At 39.4% G+C, this 16,793-nt stretch overlaps 2 protein-coding genes and 1 non-coding gene across 3 annotated transcripts; all 3 read left to right on the top strand.

The window, feature by feature from the left end:
* The first annotated feature begins 855 nt into the window (after positions 1–855).
* On the top strand, positions 856–1,752 carry LOC123467087 (WSC domain-containing protein 2-like). The gene is made up of 3 exons (XM_045167163.1): positions 856–1,066; positions 1,151–1,400; positions 1,473–1,752. The coding sequence occupies exons 1-3, from the start codon at positions 856–858 to the stop codon at positions 1,621–1,623; spliced, it is 612 nt and encodes a 203-aa protein (XP_045023098.1). The 3' UTR covers positions 1,624–1,752.
* Positions 1,753–2,940: 1,188 nt separating this feature from the next.
* On the top strand, positions 2,941–3,023 carry Trnal-uaa. Its single transcript has one exon. It is a non-coding gene; the product is annotated as a tRNA-Leu (tRNA).
* Positions 3,024–6,257: 3,234 nt separating this feature from the next.
* LOC116933236 lies at positions 6,258–16,552 on the top strand. The gene is made up of 5 exons (XM_045167158.1): positions 6,258–6,439; positions 7,055–8,198; positions 8,267–8,344; positions 8,417–8,863; positions 8,935–16,552. Exons 1-5 carry the CDS (start codon positions 6,431–6,433, stop codon positions 16,443–16,445), a joined length of 9,189 nt encoding a protein of 3,062 aa, XP_045023093.1. The 5' UTR covers positions 6,258–6,430; the 3' UTR covers positions 16,446–16,552.
* Positions 16,553–16,793: the final 241 nt, after the last annotated feature.

The raw sequence follows: 16,793 nt of genomic DNA, 5'->3' as shown, positions 1-16,793 counted from the left end.
GTATACCAAGTGACCGATGAAATGCCAACTTTGTTCGATTTAGCTCGTAACGTCGGGACAACAGGCAATTAGGAAAAATAGGCAGTGGTAAATCCAGGGCAAGGGTCAAAAGGAAGATGAAGTCAGAACAAAATAAAACGTAAAACTAAAGTGCGTACTGCATCTGTGATGTCAAAAACAAACAAAAAAGAGACAATTTGCAAATAAGACAAAAAACTTGGAGAAGGAAAAAGATACGATGAAAAAGCTGGCGGACGCAAAAAATGGGATAAGTCATCCGCAGCCATTAAAATCCTTTCTTATCGAATTCCTTGCTGATTCTTCGATAAGATGCGGGAATACCAGCGGTATACGAAAACATTACATTTTCCATGCCTGCCTCATCATCAAGTCAAAATATGCATCATGATCGATTGACGAACTGACTCCGGCGTAATAATCTAGAAATTCATCGTATGTCACCTATTTTGTGAAATAAGAGTTTAGCCGATTGCATAATAAACGCGTGATAGATAAATCAACGATTTACCATTCCATCAATAGAACCGTTTGACTCAAAATTAGCCAGGAACTTCTTGAGAATTTGCTCTTCTGTTTCCTCTCCACTGTGTTGTAGAAACGAGAAAAAGAATTTAATTTAATTACAAGATATAACAGCAAACAGATTTTGTTCAAAACTGACCTCAAATATCTGGGATTGTGTTTGACATTATAGACACCGTTTAAGTCTTCCAGAGTGACAATACCATATGGTGGAACGAAACAGCTGGGGGCACGTACGAATTAAACAAGGACTGCAATTGTTCTTTGCTACAGAAGACTCACGATGTGTCGCTTTTCTCTGTGATTTATAACATGGCAATGGCCAACAAATCGACTGAAAAGCGGATCCACCAGGAGATTGACCATTTCCGCGGAGATGGAATCCTCGTCATGCGCAATCCTTTTAAGGCTATCTTGTCTTATCGGAACTTTGCCTTCGGTGGAAACATGGCCGGTCTGGCTCCAGTCGAAGCTTTTTCTCAAGGACTTGAACCCGTACGAATTGGAGACCGCAAAATATCCAGTGAGTTTAAACCAACTGGGATTATTTTTCTTTTAAATGTAAAGGAAATTGACAGCTACATTTTATAACGCGTTGATTTTTAAGCGTGGGATCAGTTCATCAGTCGCAGCGTCGCTAGTTGGGAAATGTTGGCAACAGTTTGGATCAGAGGATTGAAACGCGGGGGCGTCGTCTACTACGAGAAATTGCGTCGGGACACGGGTCCGCAGCTATTGCAGATGGCCGAAATGTTAGGCATTTCAAACGTGAATAAAGATCGACTAGATTGCGTGCTTCGTCACAATCAGGACAACACATTTAAACGGAGTGAATCTGGTCCGAAGAATTATCCAAAGTAGACTTAAAAAATTCAATTTTGGATTATTTTTGTGAATTAAGGTTTTTAACTTATTCGTTTGCTAATTAGGAACCCATTTACGGAGAGCCAACATTTGCTGATATTGAAATCTATTCAAAGCGTGCAAATGGCATTGAAAGAACGAGGGCTGGACCCTTTACCTGTCGAGATGTACGATTTCTACACGCCAATGTACCAATATGGCCATTGGAACGGCTAAGCACTGTGATAAATTTTTTATTTTTTTAATTTCATCTGTTTTTAAAAAGCTCTTTCTCTTCATTTTGAGCTTATTGATGGAAGCGTTTCCTAACAGAAGAATAAGCAAATTCAATGTTAACTTAAATAATGTGAAATTGTTACTAGTTGTTGTGTAATCTGCAAATTTTTTATGATATTCAAAAATTACATGTTTTGTCTTTTTAGAGAGGTTAATCTTAAATCGTCCAAACCCGTAGTAAATTATTCATCCGTGAATTTTTAATTTTCGTTTATTCATTGCCTTTTCGTGCAAGTTATTTCGTACTGGCATAAAATGAGACTCTTTGTGTTCCACGTGACAATAAAAAAGTCACCTTCTGGAACATTGTAAAAGGTAGGCAATAAAATGAAATCATTTGGTATTTTGTGAAGGTTTTTTTCGGAGTTTTGACTTGTCTTTGTTGCCAACAGGGTTTTCCCAAAACGAAAGGCAGGGTGCAGAAAGCAAGTGAGTTAAAGTAAACCTCTAAGCTTTCTGGTTCTGCATCTTATTTGTCTTCGCATTTCCAACTGGATGAACTCACCAGCTTGTAGTTCCAAATAGGGGAACGAAAACTTAATTCTACGGCAATTACGTTAGATTATCCAATATAGGCTGTAGACGACAAAAATGTTTCAATTCAAATGGAAAAAAACGATAAACAGAGAAAGCCATCTAGCGTAACTTGTTTATTCTTTCTTATTTTGTTTGTTTGGGGCTGTTGGTCTCCACTCCTAGATGGAGTCTGTGCGTGCGTGATAACCTCCCATCACGAACCCAGCCCTTCCTGTGGTGAACTAACAGAAAACGGTGGACGCTGCCGCGAGGATGCGTTTAAATAGATGCATGCAAAAGCAGGTTTCCATCAATTGCCTTTATCCACCGTGCCATTGCGTCCGCAACAAAATAAAACCTGTAATTTGATTCTTCGTCAGTGGCTGGCCCCAAGCTCTGCGAATTGGTGGCAAAATACCGATCTCATCAGGGTTGATGAAAATACCGTTGCATATTCACGAGAGGCTCTTTATGCTTAGGTGACATTCTGGCGTTTACTTCATGCGGCTCCAACTGCAGTTTCAGCAACCTCAGTTTCATAAGGGTCACCGAGGGTCACCCACGGCCTGTCCAGATTTAACGGGTTTGGCTTCGACAGGTTTAGCCTCAATAGGTTCAGCTTCTACTGGCTCAGCGTCTACTGGATCAGCTTCTACTGCCCCAGCTTCTACTGGCCCAGCTTTTATAGTGGTTTAATAGGGGTTTAGAGTTCAGAAACTAGGTCCTCTTCATATAAATATCACTAGGTTGGCCGAGTGGTTAAGGCGCCAGACTTAAGATCTGGTCTTTTTATAAAGACGTGAGTTCAATCCTCACACCTAGTAATTAAACAAATTAAATAATGATAGAGTAACTAAGAATTAATACTAATGTCGCACAATTGCTATATATGATTCAGAGAATGAAGGCAAGACTAAATCCGTTAAATGATAGTAATTGAAACCCCGGATGTGCATTATTATGTTGCAAAACTTAATTTTTTGTGGCTCATTGGGGGTTTCGAATTCTAAGCTAAGCTTCCAATTAAGGAAAACTACGATTTTTAACATCGAAACAAATCTATAGGGAATGGAATGTGCTGATTTCTAACGGCAACTGAGGGAATGGAGTGTAAGCTGGCTATACACAACCCCAAAATCAACCCTCATTCTCAACCGGCATCACCTCTCGCTAGAACCGCATGAAAAAAACAAAAAAAAACTAAAAAAAAAAAAAACTACGAGCATCAATTGAAAGATTACAAAAATAAAATAAATAAAAATAAAATAAATACTGTGATGCTCACTAGATTTTCTACCTAAGGTATGGTAAAGAAAATGAAAAATGATCATAGACCCGATTATCAAGTTCCACGCTTGAAAGGCATATCTGGTACATGGTAAGTCTGTTTCAGATCTATTTAAATGATTGGCCAGAGTCTCAATTGTACAGCGATTGGAAGTGACGACAGCAACCGAGTTTCAAATTTTTGGTTTTGCAATTCTTCTTTTTATCACACAACACTGTTGAGCTGCGCCAAAGTTCTTACCATCACTTCCCTTCTTGCTGGCTATACTTCTCCGTCTTTTGTGCGACCATATCATAACCGACTGTCGTATAGGAGAGATACAAGTCATAAACTAAATCACTCCTTCATTCTTTCCCTCTCTGTCAGACCGTTTTAGATGACAGGACATTACATAAAATGCAATCTCTTCTTTTATTTTTATTTAAAAAGGGGAGTAGACTATTATGTCGCATCCAGTGGAAAATCAACTCAACTGACAGGGCTGAAAATAACTTATGTCCCTGGAGGATCGACTCAATCGCCCATAAAGGGAAACCAACACAAAACCCCTACCTGTTGGATTAGTGCTCACGAAACTTATCAGACGAGAGGCGGACGATGTCGTCATTCTGTGCCTTGACGAATTTTCAGGAAGCCTCGTATACGCTCGTGATTTTTTTGAAAACGAAATTCCAGATGGCTGCCATCATATTGAAAACAAATAATTTTTTTAATCAAATTTCAGCCAAATTGATCTACACGATTTCGTGATCAATTATCGCGAACTGATTTTGATTTCAGCGTCCAGTGCCCAATTCCTTCGGCCAACTATTGTTTAAAAGCAACGTGGTTTTGAACGAACTTTGGTTGTCTGTTATACTGGAGATTTGCATGTAAGTGGAATTACTGTAGCTTTTCCGTTTAAAGTTTGGATAATGATAGTTTGTGTTTCGTTTTTTTCCTAGCTTGCCATTAATGCTACAATATGCGAAGTGAACTAAAAAGTTGTTGGCTGTTTCACCTCACCAATCATCCTCACAACCGGCGGCGTTCAGATATACTTGTGACCGTATAAATTTTCATAGAAATTACTATAGGCCTATGCGATTGAATCGTAATTACACTTTTTCTTTTCATTCCATCGTCTACCTGTTATAAAACTGTGATTGGAAACCTCGACGGTCATACAGTCGCAAAAAAAAAATAATTGTTTGTTGTGGTGGAATCTTTTAAACTTAAAAAGCCCGTTTTCGTTTCTATTGTCGAAAAACTTGTGAGAAATAAAAAAATGTATTATAAAATGTTTTAGTATATAGACGCCTGTTTAAAACAGACGTCAACAAGAAATTGATTTACGGACGGTCTCATCTTTCGGCGGTTTTTCAAGGGGACACCTCCCACTCAACAATCCACATGATTCGGAGTCGGGAATTCGTTTCCGTTGTCCTGAATTTGATTCGACCCAAGTCGTGCTAGCCAGATAATGCAATCATTTTCGACTGGTTAGTTTTTGAATCCCACGGATAGTTAAGAAAAAAGATTTTCGCAACTTAAGTAGGCTACGTATAAAAAAATCGTGTTATCTTTGTACAGTTGATTGTTGATATCGTTAAATGTTGTTGTATATACCGTGCCTTTTCTACTAGAATTCTGTTAATTGATTTACCTTTTATTTTTAAAGGAAAAACAGAGATTTGTTTAGCGAGAACCAAACAAGAAGCTAGAGAAAATAAACAGACAAAATACTGTAAAAGAACATTGGGAAGGCTTATAGTGATGAACAACGTTTCCTGCCAAGAGCCCATACGCGTATGTAGCATACTAGAGCTCAAGCGAAGTACGATGCGTTTTCTTTTACGCACAACGGCACAAGTAATTTATATGAGGCTTTTGATAAATCAATTTCCATGTTAAAACAAAAGGAAATAACACTCTTTGTTTACTTTTCTTTATCAAATGGCTTGCTACCATTTCAGTTACGTATATTTCGTTCATTACTTACGATTCGTTCATTATGCAGCTTTGCATGCTTTATTTTGCATTGACAAAGGCAGTTACGGCGGCTTGACCACATAGATGTTTGGTGTGGTCAAGCGAATTATTTTCCATTTAAAAAATAATAATAATCCGAAACTGCTTTACGTAATGATGGCTACAACTAAGCTGACGAAAGCCGAAAGCCTAAATATATGATTTAACGAAATGAGAAAAAAATAATCCCTTTAAATATTAAAGAGAAGAGAAGAAAGGCGTTGGTATAAAAAATTTGTTTAAGGACTCGAGAAAACTTGAGAAACCAGTTGCCAACGGTTGTTTACATTTTGCGTTTTTAGCTGTCTGCGGAAAACTAAACGAAAATATAATTTGTTTTCAGTCGTCTTTAAGCCTTTCCTTTACTGCATTTTCGGAGAATCACATAACCTATGGCTATCGCTGAACACAAATTTAATTCCGCTTTTGTTTGTTTTTTTTTTTTTGCTTAAAGCATAGATTTTAAAAAAATTGCCTGGGGTAAAAGGTCTATGTTTCTAAAATACCTTTTGCTGATTCTACGATCCGAATGACACTGCATTTTGCCGCAGGTCGAAAACAACTCACTTCAATGCCAACATCGTTTCTTTATTGCAGTGTTAATAGAATAATATAAGACGTAGTCTATCTGATTTTGTCGCGACCAAAAAAATAAGTAAAAGTGGCGTGTCCATTTCGGGAAAATCCAACCGATCTCAAGTTCCTATGATAACCATACACTTTGGCTTCAAGGTTAGAAAAACCAGACTGCCAGTGACGTTTGAACAGCAGTCGGGAGCAGAGGCTTCTTCAGAACGCAACGCTTTTTCATGATTGCGAAATAAACTTATATAGCGTGGTTGGTGCACAATAAGGCTTAACGCGCCCTATTTTCACGCATTGAAGTTCAACAACTTACACCTCAGTGCAATTTATCCGAATTTAAAAACAACCATGAACTTGGTAAGCAATATTTCAAGATTGTGAGTTAGTTTTTCATTTGGGGTTTGTTGTTCTACGGTTGAGTTGTTAGAACTACAAAATAACATCACAAGTGTAGATACATGAAACTTGTTATCACGGGATGCTCTACCGTATCGCACTTTACCAATCGTTTGGGATTTATTTCCTACAGTTATGGTTTTCATTTCCTTTAGAACTCTTTGCAACTAATTTCATTAAATAATTATTCTGTTTTTTCTAAAAAGATATCTAAAAGACAAGCAATCGCCACAAAAGAACGCCAAATTGCCACCAATTCTGACTGTGGGAAAAACAAAACAAAAAATAAAAAATAATAATAATTTAAGAATTAGAAATTTCTAGATTTCGATTAAAGTGATCGTCTAAAGTTGTTGACATAAGTTATTTTCCTAATATGGTGTCCGTAGCGATAGCTGTATTGTTTTTTAAATTTTGTGACTTGTGGTTTGACTTTTATGGTGACATTCGCTTACGGCTTCACACACCAAACAACGTTCAGCGAGTTTAACGACGGCTCATAGTTCATTTGCCAACGGCTACGAGTATGTTGACACTTGAATTTATACCCAATCTCTGTATTTTGTTAAAATATAGGTTCCAACGACGATGGACGGAAAAAAATGCCCCGAGATTTCCAATACCCCAACACCCAAATCGCTTAACAACAGCGATGACGTTATTGAACACATCAAAAGTTGGATTCAGTTAGACGACAAATCGAAAATGCACGAAGATGCCGTTAAACACATCGAGTCGTTTGTGGATCGACAAATTTCTTGTTTGGAGTCGACTGTAATCGAGAGACAATACGTTAAAGTCGTATTAGAAATGTGGCTGAGAAAGAGTTTACGAAAGGCTGTTGATTACCTAAATGATGAAAAAATCGATATCGGCGTCGAAATGCCCACTTTATTGAAAGAATTAAATTCCATCAATTCATTTGAAGATATTGGCCTCAAATTAAATGAAGCGACGTGTCAACTGACAAATCTGTGTGACGCAGGATGTCAATATTTAGAACTGATACTCGATCAGGTGGATCTTTTCAAAAACACTCCCCGTTTCTCGGTTCTTGTTGCCAGTTATTTCAAGCAATTTAAAGCGTCTTGCATTGACAAAGTCTTTTCCAGGTGTCTGAATGACGTTGGTAAAGATCAAACTAATGGCAAGAGAAATCGGGAACTTATTGTCGCACTTAATGCGCTCTTACAAGTCGCCAGTGAAGACGTAGGAATTCAAAATGTTTTGGAGAAAAATTTTACGGGAAAGGACGTCAAAGATTTTGATGACGCAAACGGGAAAGACTTGATCAACCAACTGGTGGAAATTTTTGCAAGCTGCAGAGATTTTACTAAAAACGAATCCTCAGAATGGTTAAATCAACTAAAATCAGAAAAAGAATGGGCACCGAAGTTGCAAGTTTTGGTCAAAGAGACGTGCAAGCCATTCCTGTTTCCCAAGACGACGATTGAAATCACAGACGAATATGGAAGAAAAATCATTTTCATCAAAGGCGTCTCTGTGTTTGTCAGCAAAATGATTGAAGAAATGAAACGACTCAAAGAAAATAATCCGGAAGTGCAAGAAATCCAGATTGTCGGACTGTCATCCGTTCACATCGACTGCCACCTAGAGAACAAAACCTGGCACGGAACAAACGTGGGAATCGTTGCTGATAAGATCTTTGTTGACTACGAAGTGTGCCGGAAGGGCCATAAAAGTATCGCTCAAGCAAAAGGTATAGCTATTTGCTGTTGTTGTTTATTCTTATTCTAATTCGATTGCTTTTAAAAATACAAAACGCAGAAGAGACTACCGAGCCGAAGGCGGCTTATAATTTTGTGGACGATTTCTTCGTCTGCTGGGATATCTCGGGCGAAAACGGTAGTCTAATACTTTGATCAGCATTAGAGACTTTCAAATTTTTTTACATTCACTGATTTTAATTTTACGCAGGAGAACCTGGTCGACCGGGTACTAGCGGTGGAAAAGTACACATCATTTGTAACGAAATGTTCGGCGCTGAACAATGGAAGATTATCTCTGATGGAGGTGACGGAGGAGACGGAAAAAACGGCACTAATGGTGAAGCTAATGGTGACGGAAAGCCAGACAGAAAGGCCAGTAAGTGGTCCAAAGAATATTTCAATCAAGCGTTTCCTTCTATGTCGATCTTCGAAACGGGAGAACAGACAGAAGACAAAATTCTAGATGATGCAATTCAAACCGTTTTGACGACGCTAAACGACTTGTTGCCAGTTGAAAATCGAAAATCTGGCAAAGATATCCAATCAGACTACCGAGGTAATTTTTTCATCGACGGCACTGCGAAAGATGGCAGTAAAATCACCGTATCCTACTATCAGTCCAAGACAAAAAAACACACGCTTGTTCTCTGCAAAGGTACACGTACATCATTCGCTTCGTAAACTAAACTATTTTATACATGGCTTTTAAAATATTGGAATAACCAGGAAGTTCCATCGGACAAGGTGGATCTGGAGGCACCATGATCTTTGAATGCATGACTGGAAAAAACTCGTTCGCATTCGAATCCAGCGTTCCAGTCGTTGGTAAGGAAAATCGTCAACCAAGGGCTGTGCGTATGGGTGTCTATCAAGCAATGGGTTCTAATGGTGCCATGGGAACACCTGTAGGAGACGTTGGTTTCATCCACAGGCTGGACACATCTGAGGCATCTGCAAACAAAAATCAGACGGGTCATTACATCGGCTTCGAAAATGATGTCAAGCTTCGGATGGAACACGACACTACGAAACCTACAAGGCAGCCAAACGATCCTGATAATTATTACGCCAAACTAAGGAAAGGAGAATATGCGTCGATCGCTTACCATGGCCTATCTGCGTACGGCCAAGTCCAGCCACTGCATTCAGTGGTAGTTAATGCCACGAAAAAGAAGGGCATCATTCGCCAAAGTCTTGCCCACCACTTTTTTCAAGTAGACGAGCGGAAGCAGATGACACAAAGCCTTCAGGAAAAGTTATACAATGACTGGGAGGAACAAAAATTGACAGAAGATGTCGACTTTTTAGTCGGCCAAATGGAAGACAAAGAAACTCAGCTTTATCAGGTATCGTCACAGTGCAGTCGGGGCCTTGAGAACATTGGATCAATGAGATTTGTCAAACCGGCATTAAAAAAGAAATTGAGCGTGAACAAAGTTTCAGACACCTCTCGTTCATTGGTCGGCCGACGATCAGTTGGACGTCGTCCAGTTGATTTCCGGCAAAAACCAGCTGGTGACGTTCGATGCCTCGATATGCTGCCAACGATGAGCGGCGTCGATAGCGCTATTCACAGCATTTTCGGCCAAATGAATTCAAGCGGATTGTATGTTTGCAATGACGTGAAAGTGTTTCGTCAACATCTTGCAACATTCATTCGGCAGAATAAAACATCCCCTAAAGAACCATCAAAACGAATCGAATTGATAAAATTCACCCGCAAAAAGAAAAAGCATGACAAAGTTTTGGCTTTCGTCAAGCAGTTTGTACTCCGCGTGCAAGAAAGCAATGCATTGGATTATCCCGTAGCCTTTGACATGAAAAATGCTTATTTCGAGTTTCGACGGACGAACAGCGAGGAAAAAGAATTCCTCTGGCCAAACGCGTCAGAATGTCAAAAATTATTTGAAGAATACGCCAAGTTCGTTGAGACACCGTCGAACTCATTGGAATCGTCTGAGGTGGAAATGCTAGCAATCATCCATGACAAGACCATCCATGTTTATAATGATCAATTATCATCATTTAAGTACAATGAAACCTTGAATTCTAGCAGTTACAACAAGCAATGTATTCTTCATCGCGGACACGGAGAATGGCAACGAGTCGAGCCCAATATAATGGTGAAAAATTTCTGCGGGCAAATTGATGAGGACCTTTTTGAATATCAGCCCATTCAAACTCATTACTTCCACAAATTCTTAAACCTCCTTAAAAAACATGGAGCTAAGCAACAGGTCATTGATTCTTTGAAGACGCTCGACCCTGAAAACGGTGACACACCAGATAAATTGTTCCAATTGCTTTTGAAAACCTTCCAGGAAAATGAAGAAAGTGGCGAAAATTTAAATGTGAAATTGCTAGATGAATATTCAATCGATCTCTGCTGGTTGGCTGAATGGATAGCCGAGCACAATAATCGCAATCTCAGTCCCATCTTCTACTTGAATATTATCAACAATGTCTCACCCGTCGACTGGAGATGCGATTTTGTTATGCTTGAAATTTACGACCGATTTTCTCATGCGGTTTCTGATATTATTGCAAATAGCGATATACAATACTGGTTGTATCAAATAGCCGATAGAATGCCATCTCTGGTGCCTCCATTACGAAAATCGGTTGCCACATCCGACAACTGTGCTGCGTTACAGCCGCAGAAATTGTTGCGGCTCATGGAATTTATAGCAACGGATTTCGAACAAGACGACGGGATCACAAGTCAGCAATTACCGGAGTTAGAGCTACTGCCTCTCAGCGATTGGTATCACTTTTTAAAAAGCAAAATGTGGGAAAAAAAAGTCAATCGGCTGCCCATCGGTGATTCGAGTTCTCCAAAAGAGAATAAAAAACTCAAGAATGAGGTCGTTTACATGTTACTGGAACTCGAATTCAAAAACAACAAAGACTTTTGTGACGAGTTATTAAAAAAGACTGTGGACTTGAAAACGGCCGTTCTTCTTTTGCAAAACAATCTGTATCCGGGAGTGACTCCTAGCCAAGAACATAACGAAAGAAACATTGACGATATTATAAACAAGATGAAAAAAGACGCGCCAACGGATGACAAGTTAATCATAACAAAGGTATATCCCCGGAAATTGACTGATGTGCAAACAAAAGTGAAGGAATCTAAATCAATGTCAGATCAAATGAAAGAATCTGACGAACACGAATCCAAGCAGCAGGAAAGAATAAAGAAATTGATCAAGCAATGGCAGACAAATGGTTTAGAACTCAACGATAATAAGTCAATGGTCGATTTTGTCTTTGTCTACGACTACGCCGTACAAAAAACATGTACAAAGGATGGAGACAAACAAATATTTCGACTACGGGACACCCAGAGAATTACGATCATGACATTGCTGACATCTGAATACAAAAACACGTTAACACAAGTATCAACCGGTGAAGGTAAATCGCTTATCGTCACTGGTGTCGCAATCGCATTCGCCCTTTGTCGAAACGAAGATAAAAAGAATAAGAAAATCGATGTTATTACAAGTAATGACGTGCTGGCTCGCCGTGATTCTACGCTGTCGGTGGCCGATGGTGGACTGCGAAATCTTTACGAATATTTCAATGTCAGTGTGGCAAACAATTGCAGCCAATGGGTGGACGAACGAACACAAGCCTACAATGCAGCAGTCGTTTATGGACAATTGGCCAATTTCCAGCGAGATTATTTGCTGGATAAATTCTACGGTCATAGCATCCGAGGTGACCGCACCATGGACCTTGTCGTTATTGATGAAGTCGACTGCATGTTGCTCGATCGCGGTAACAACACGCTGTACCTATCGCACGACATCCCTGGTATGGAGATGCTCGAGTCTCTTTACGTTTTTATTTGGGAAAAAATACGCAGTTCTTCCATCGGATCGGATAAATTCAACATGAAGGAATCCGTTAAATCAGCTGTTCTGTACGACCTCTACGGTGCTATATCTAAAGATGATTTAGAATCGATTCACAGCCCATTGAAGGACCAACCATCGGAAAAGAATGCGCTTTGGGACCACTTAATTGAAACAAAAGTAATCGACCCACAAGGACGACTGTTGATGGAAGACAAGATTGAAACCATCAATTTCAAACCACAATTGGATCCCAAGATTATCTTTTATCTCCGTAACGTGTCGAAACGCAAGCGGAATATTCGAATACCTGAGCATTTGATGTCCTTTGTCGATCGTCATCTGGACAATTGGCTGGACAATGCCATGCAGGCCCTGGAACTCAAACGAGACGAGGACTATGTCGTCGATCAAGACCGAACAGACACCAGCCCAGATCTCCATCCTCAAGTAATTATAATTGATCAGGACACAGGGATGGACCAGATCTCGTCGCAGTGGGATGGAGCACTGCATCAATTTATTCAGCTAAAGGAGGGATGCAAATTGACGTCACAAAATCTAAAATCCATTTTCATTTCTAATGCGACTTACATCCAGGCTTATAAAAAAGCAGCTGGCGTTTCAGGTACGCTGGGATCTGAAACAGAACGACAATTTATGCATACCAAATACAAAAGTCTTCAGTTTGTCATCCCAACAGCTTTCCAAAAATGTTTCTACTTGAAACCAACGCAAGTCTTTAAATCAAAGGACCACTGGCTCCATGCCATCGTCAAAGAAACACAACAGATTATTCAACCTGAAGATCAAGCTAAAGCTCGTTCTCTCGTCATCTTCTGTCAATCAATCAAAGATGTGAACGTTATTCGCCGATACCTTAAAAATGCAATAGGATCAAAACTCAATGATAACCACATCCATTGCTACACACGTGATTATGAAAAATTTGCTTTCGAAGGTAAATCACTTGAAATTGGTCACGTGATCGTCGCCACCAACTTAGCGGGCAGAGGCACGGATATCAAAATAAGCGAGGAGTTGAGAGAAAACGGAGGTTTGCACATTTGTCTAACTTTTCTGCCGAAAAATGAGCGAATTGAAGAGCAGGCGATGGGACGTTCAGCTAGAAATGGAGCACCTGGAAGTGGAACCTTCCTCCTATACGAAGAATCGCCAATAGGAAAGAAGTGGGATGCCGGAAAATGGTTAAGCATGAAGGAGGAGCGTCAATGGAGAGAAAAACAACGGATATCCCGTTTGCAAGAAGATTTCAGGACAATGGAAGAAGAGCAAAATTTTTTTGACGAATTTTATATTTATTACACTAGACTAAAGCAAGAATTAAAAAACCAAAAACGTGAAGATCAGGCAATTAAGACAATCTGCGATAGTGTACTTGACATATGGGCTTTGTGGCTTGACCAAACAGAGGATCATTTGAAACTGACTTATTCCTATCATCACGATTTTCTCAAACATTTTCGGACTGGACTTGGATTGCTAGATAACAACATGACTGACAATAGTTGGATGACGCCAGTTCGATCTGTCACCCTGGCAAAACATCTGGCTCTGCAAAAGTCATCGCTGTCCGAGGCAAGTGAAATTCTGAAACGAGTCATTGACTCAAGGGACAGTGATCTGTATCCGGCTGCTCATTACTACTTTGCTTTCGTTTTGATTCAAGAAGATTTTAAAGAAAACAGACCTAAATTTATTCAAATTTTGCAAAATTGCGAAACTATTTTGAGCAACGACATAGACATGCACTTGTCCTTTTACCGCAAAGTATCTCTTGCAACGCCTAACCAAACCCCGTCATTCTGCGTCGTCGACGCCTACAAACAACAAAAAGACAATATCGTGAAAATTCTGGAATATTTTATCGGCTCAGCCCGAGCTCTAATAGGCAGCCATTACTGTTCAGCCTCTAATCTCAAGGAAGCTGGAAAGGAAGAAAAAAAAGAAAAAACTTTTCTTAAGAAGGCTGAAATATTCCTACAAAATATCAGATTAGAATTTGTACGTTTCCAGAAGGAAAGAAAATCAAAGTGTAAATCTGAACAAAAACGTATAATTTGCCCTGAGCAAGCGGACAAACTGTTTGAATTATTGGTAGAAAAAAAATGCATCACCTGTCGGCTCAACGACACCGATACAATTCCTAATAGGGACGCTATCATTCAGCAAGTAGCCAACGAACACGGAATCAAAAAGGATCTGAAGGACAATTTGGAGTCTGTATTTGGGCAAAATTTTACAGAAAAGCAGGTGGAGAAAAATCTGAAAAAAGAAAATCTGATCCCGTGCACAAGAAAGGCGTTCTGGGAGGAGCTGAGGAAAGAAGGTGCATTACAAGCGGTGAAAGGTGGCTTGTGTTCTCAAATGAATTGCGTCATCGTGTTGGACTCCGAATGTGATGTCGAACCAAGTAGTAAACTGAACAGCAAAAAACTCAGTCGAGAAAATCGGATCAAAATTGAAGACTTTCAGTTTGGATTGGATTCTTTTGATCACAAAAACAACTGTCTGAACGTGTTGTATAATCCAATTTACGACAACATGAAAGACTTATTGAAGCAAAACAAAATCATGTTCAGTAAACGTTACGTTATCGAACGACTTGGCAAAGAAGAGTATCGACGCCGCAAGGAGAATTTTGAATTGAATCAAATTGCACAGCTCAATCTCAATAAACTTGAAACTGTCACTTTGAAAGTTTGTGATCCACTGGAGAAGGATGATTTTACGCAAGCTAATATTATTTCTAAAAGCGAACGAGATTGCGTTTGGAAGGCGTTGATTGATCAGCAAATCATTGATTCGAATGGCGAATTATCGTCCAACTACCAAAAATTCAGCTATCCCGAGTGTCCTGCTTATGAGGAACCGGTCATGCGTGTGATTGCCAGAATTTTCGTCGCTGAAATAGTTAAACGTCAATGGCTAAGGGCTGCAAAAGATCCCAAATGTTTGAAAGCCATAAATTTATTGCCGTTAAAACCCTATCGAGATTTGCTTGGCGATTTGATGGCTGCTCACGTCATCTCTGGTGCTCGAGTGACGGAAGATGCAACACTCATCGAGAAGGAAACTAAGGAAATTGAAGACGAAGACGAGCGTGAATGTGTCCGGAGGTTTTTGAAAAGCCGCCAAGCTATTTATGCCCCTAGGATGAAAAAATATGAGATTTTTCTTGATCTTATCGAAATGGATATTCGAAAAATTCCAAACACCGTGAACATTTCTACGGAACTGCACACTTTTGACCTCGCAGCATTCAATCACGTTATTGACATCAAGGATGGAGAAAGGTCCTGGAAGTCATATCTGGGAGCAACGTTCGCCGGTGTTGTTGGTGTAGCTTCGATTGGTGTTGGAATTTTCCTGCTTCAGGGGAAAATGCTATCCTTTGGATTTAGCAAAAATATATTGTTAATGGGAGGAGCTTCAGACATTTTGTACGCCATAACGACTATCCTGACACACAGCAAATTCACTTGGGCCGATTATACTCGTCAAAGGCTAAGGAGTGTCATGGGAAAAACGGAGCCAATCGAAATGATCAAAACAATTAACAAATTATATGATTTGTCTGAAAACGCTGATTTTAGAAAAGCAATCAATTTAGCCATTGGTCTGGAAAGATGGACACGACAAAACACAGACCAAATAAACAAAGGACGTGCAACACTACTGGGTAGGGGAGTAGAGAAGATTGTATTGGTCAACCACCAAACCGAATTACACTTTCACATCCAACTTCATTATCTTTTACAAGATTTTGGCAGCTTTATACTCGGAAAAACTAAGAAACTCGTCACCAAAAACTTGACTGAAATTCGAAAGGCGCTGACCCAATTCAACGAACTTCACGGAACGAAAACATCTCAACATTTCATCAGGGGGAAGTTGAATAAACTAATTTCGCAATGGGCTACAGAAGGGCAAAAATGGGTCTGTGAAATCATCGACGAAACGACTTTGAAACTAAACGAGATTGCAGGAACGGGAGGAATCCCTTTGACACAAGAAATGGCTAATAAAGGAATTCGCTTGATGGAACCGATTTTCAATGACTACGAGGTGCGAATGAAATTGATACGCATCACTGTCACCTGCATTCGCGAATTTCTATTAGGCCTGGAGAATCATGCTAATCCTGAGGACCCCATTGCCAAAAACATCGATGTTGAAGAATTTAAGCGTTTTCCGAAAAAGATGATGGCTGACATTGACTCTGAGCTGGGACGACAAGTGGAAAAGATTCTTGACATTTTGAGGCAACAAATTCATCAAGTGACTTCCGACCAAATCTCAAGGCTAGCGAATGTCAATTCAGAAATGTTCACCACTTTATCGCATTTAATGTAACCGAAAATGAAAACACCATAATTTTCTGAATGTGTTGCTTTGTATACTATAAGTGGACGGAGAACATTTTGAATTGATAAAATATATTTTTTTTTGTTTTTCCTAGAGTTTCAGCTTTTTATTTAAGTGATTCGTCAGATGTTACATTCCTTCTGTGCTCTTTTGTTTGTCTGATTGAATCAAGATTTGCTTACTCCGTCTGTTCTTCTAGGGCCGTATTCTAGCCTTGGCTTGTTTTCTAGTCTTGAACTTACGAAAATATCTTATAAAATTTTCTTACTCAAGTTAAAAAATATTGTAAGTTCAATATTTCCGAAAAACCGAGTTCCAGCATTTTTTTTTCTTGTT

Source organism: Daphnia magna, unplaced genomic scaffold (assembly GCF_020631705.1).
Source record: "Daphnia magna isolate NIES unplaced genomic scaffold, ASM2063170v1.1 Dm_contigs143, whole genome shotgun sequence".
NCBI lineage: Eukaryota > Metazoa > Arthropoda > Branchiopoda > Diplostraca > Daphniidae > Daphnia > Daphnia magna.
This window is presented reverse-complemented; position numbering and strand designations above follow the sequence as displayed.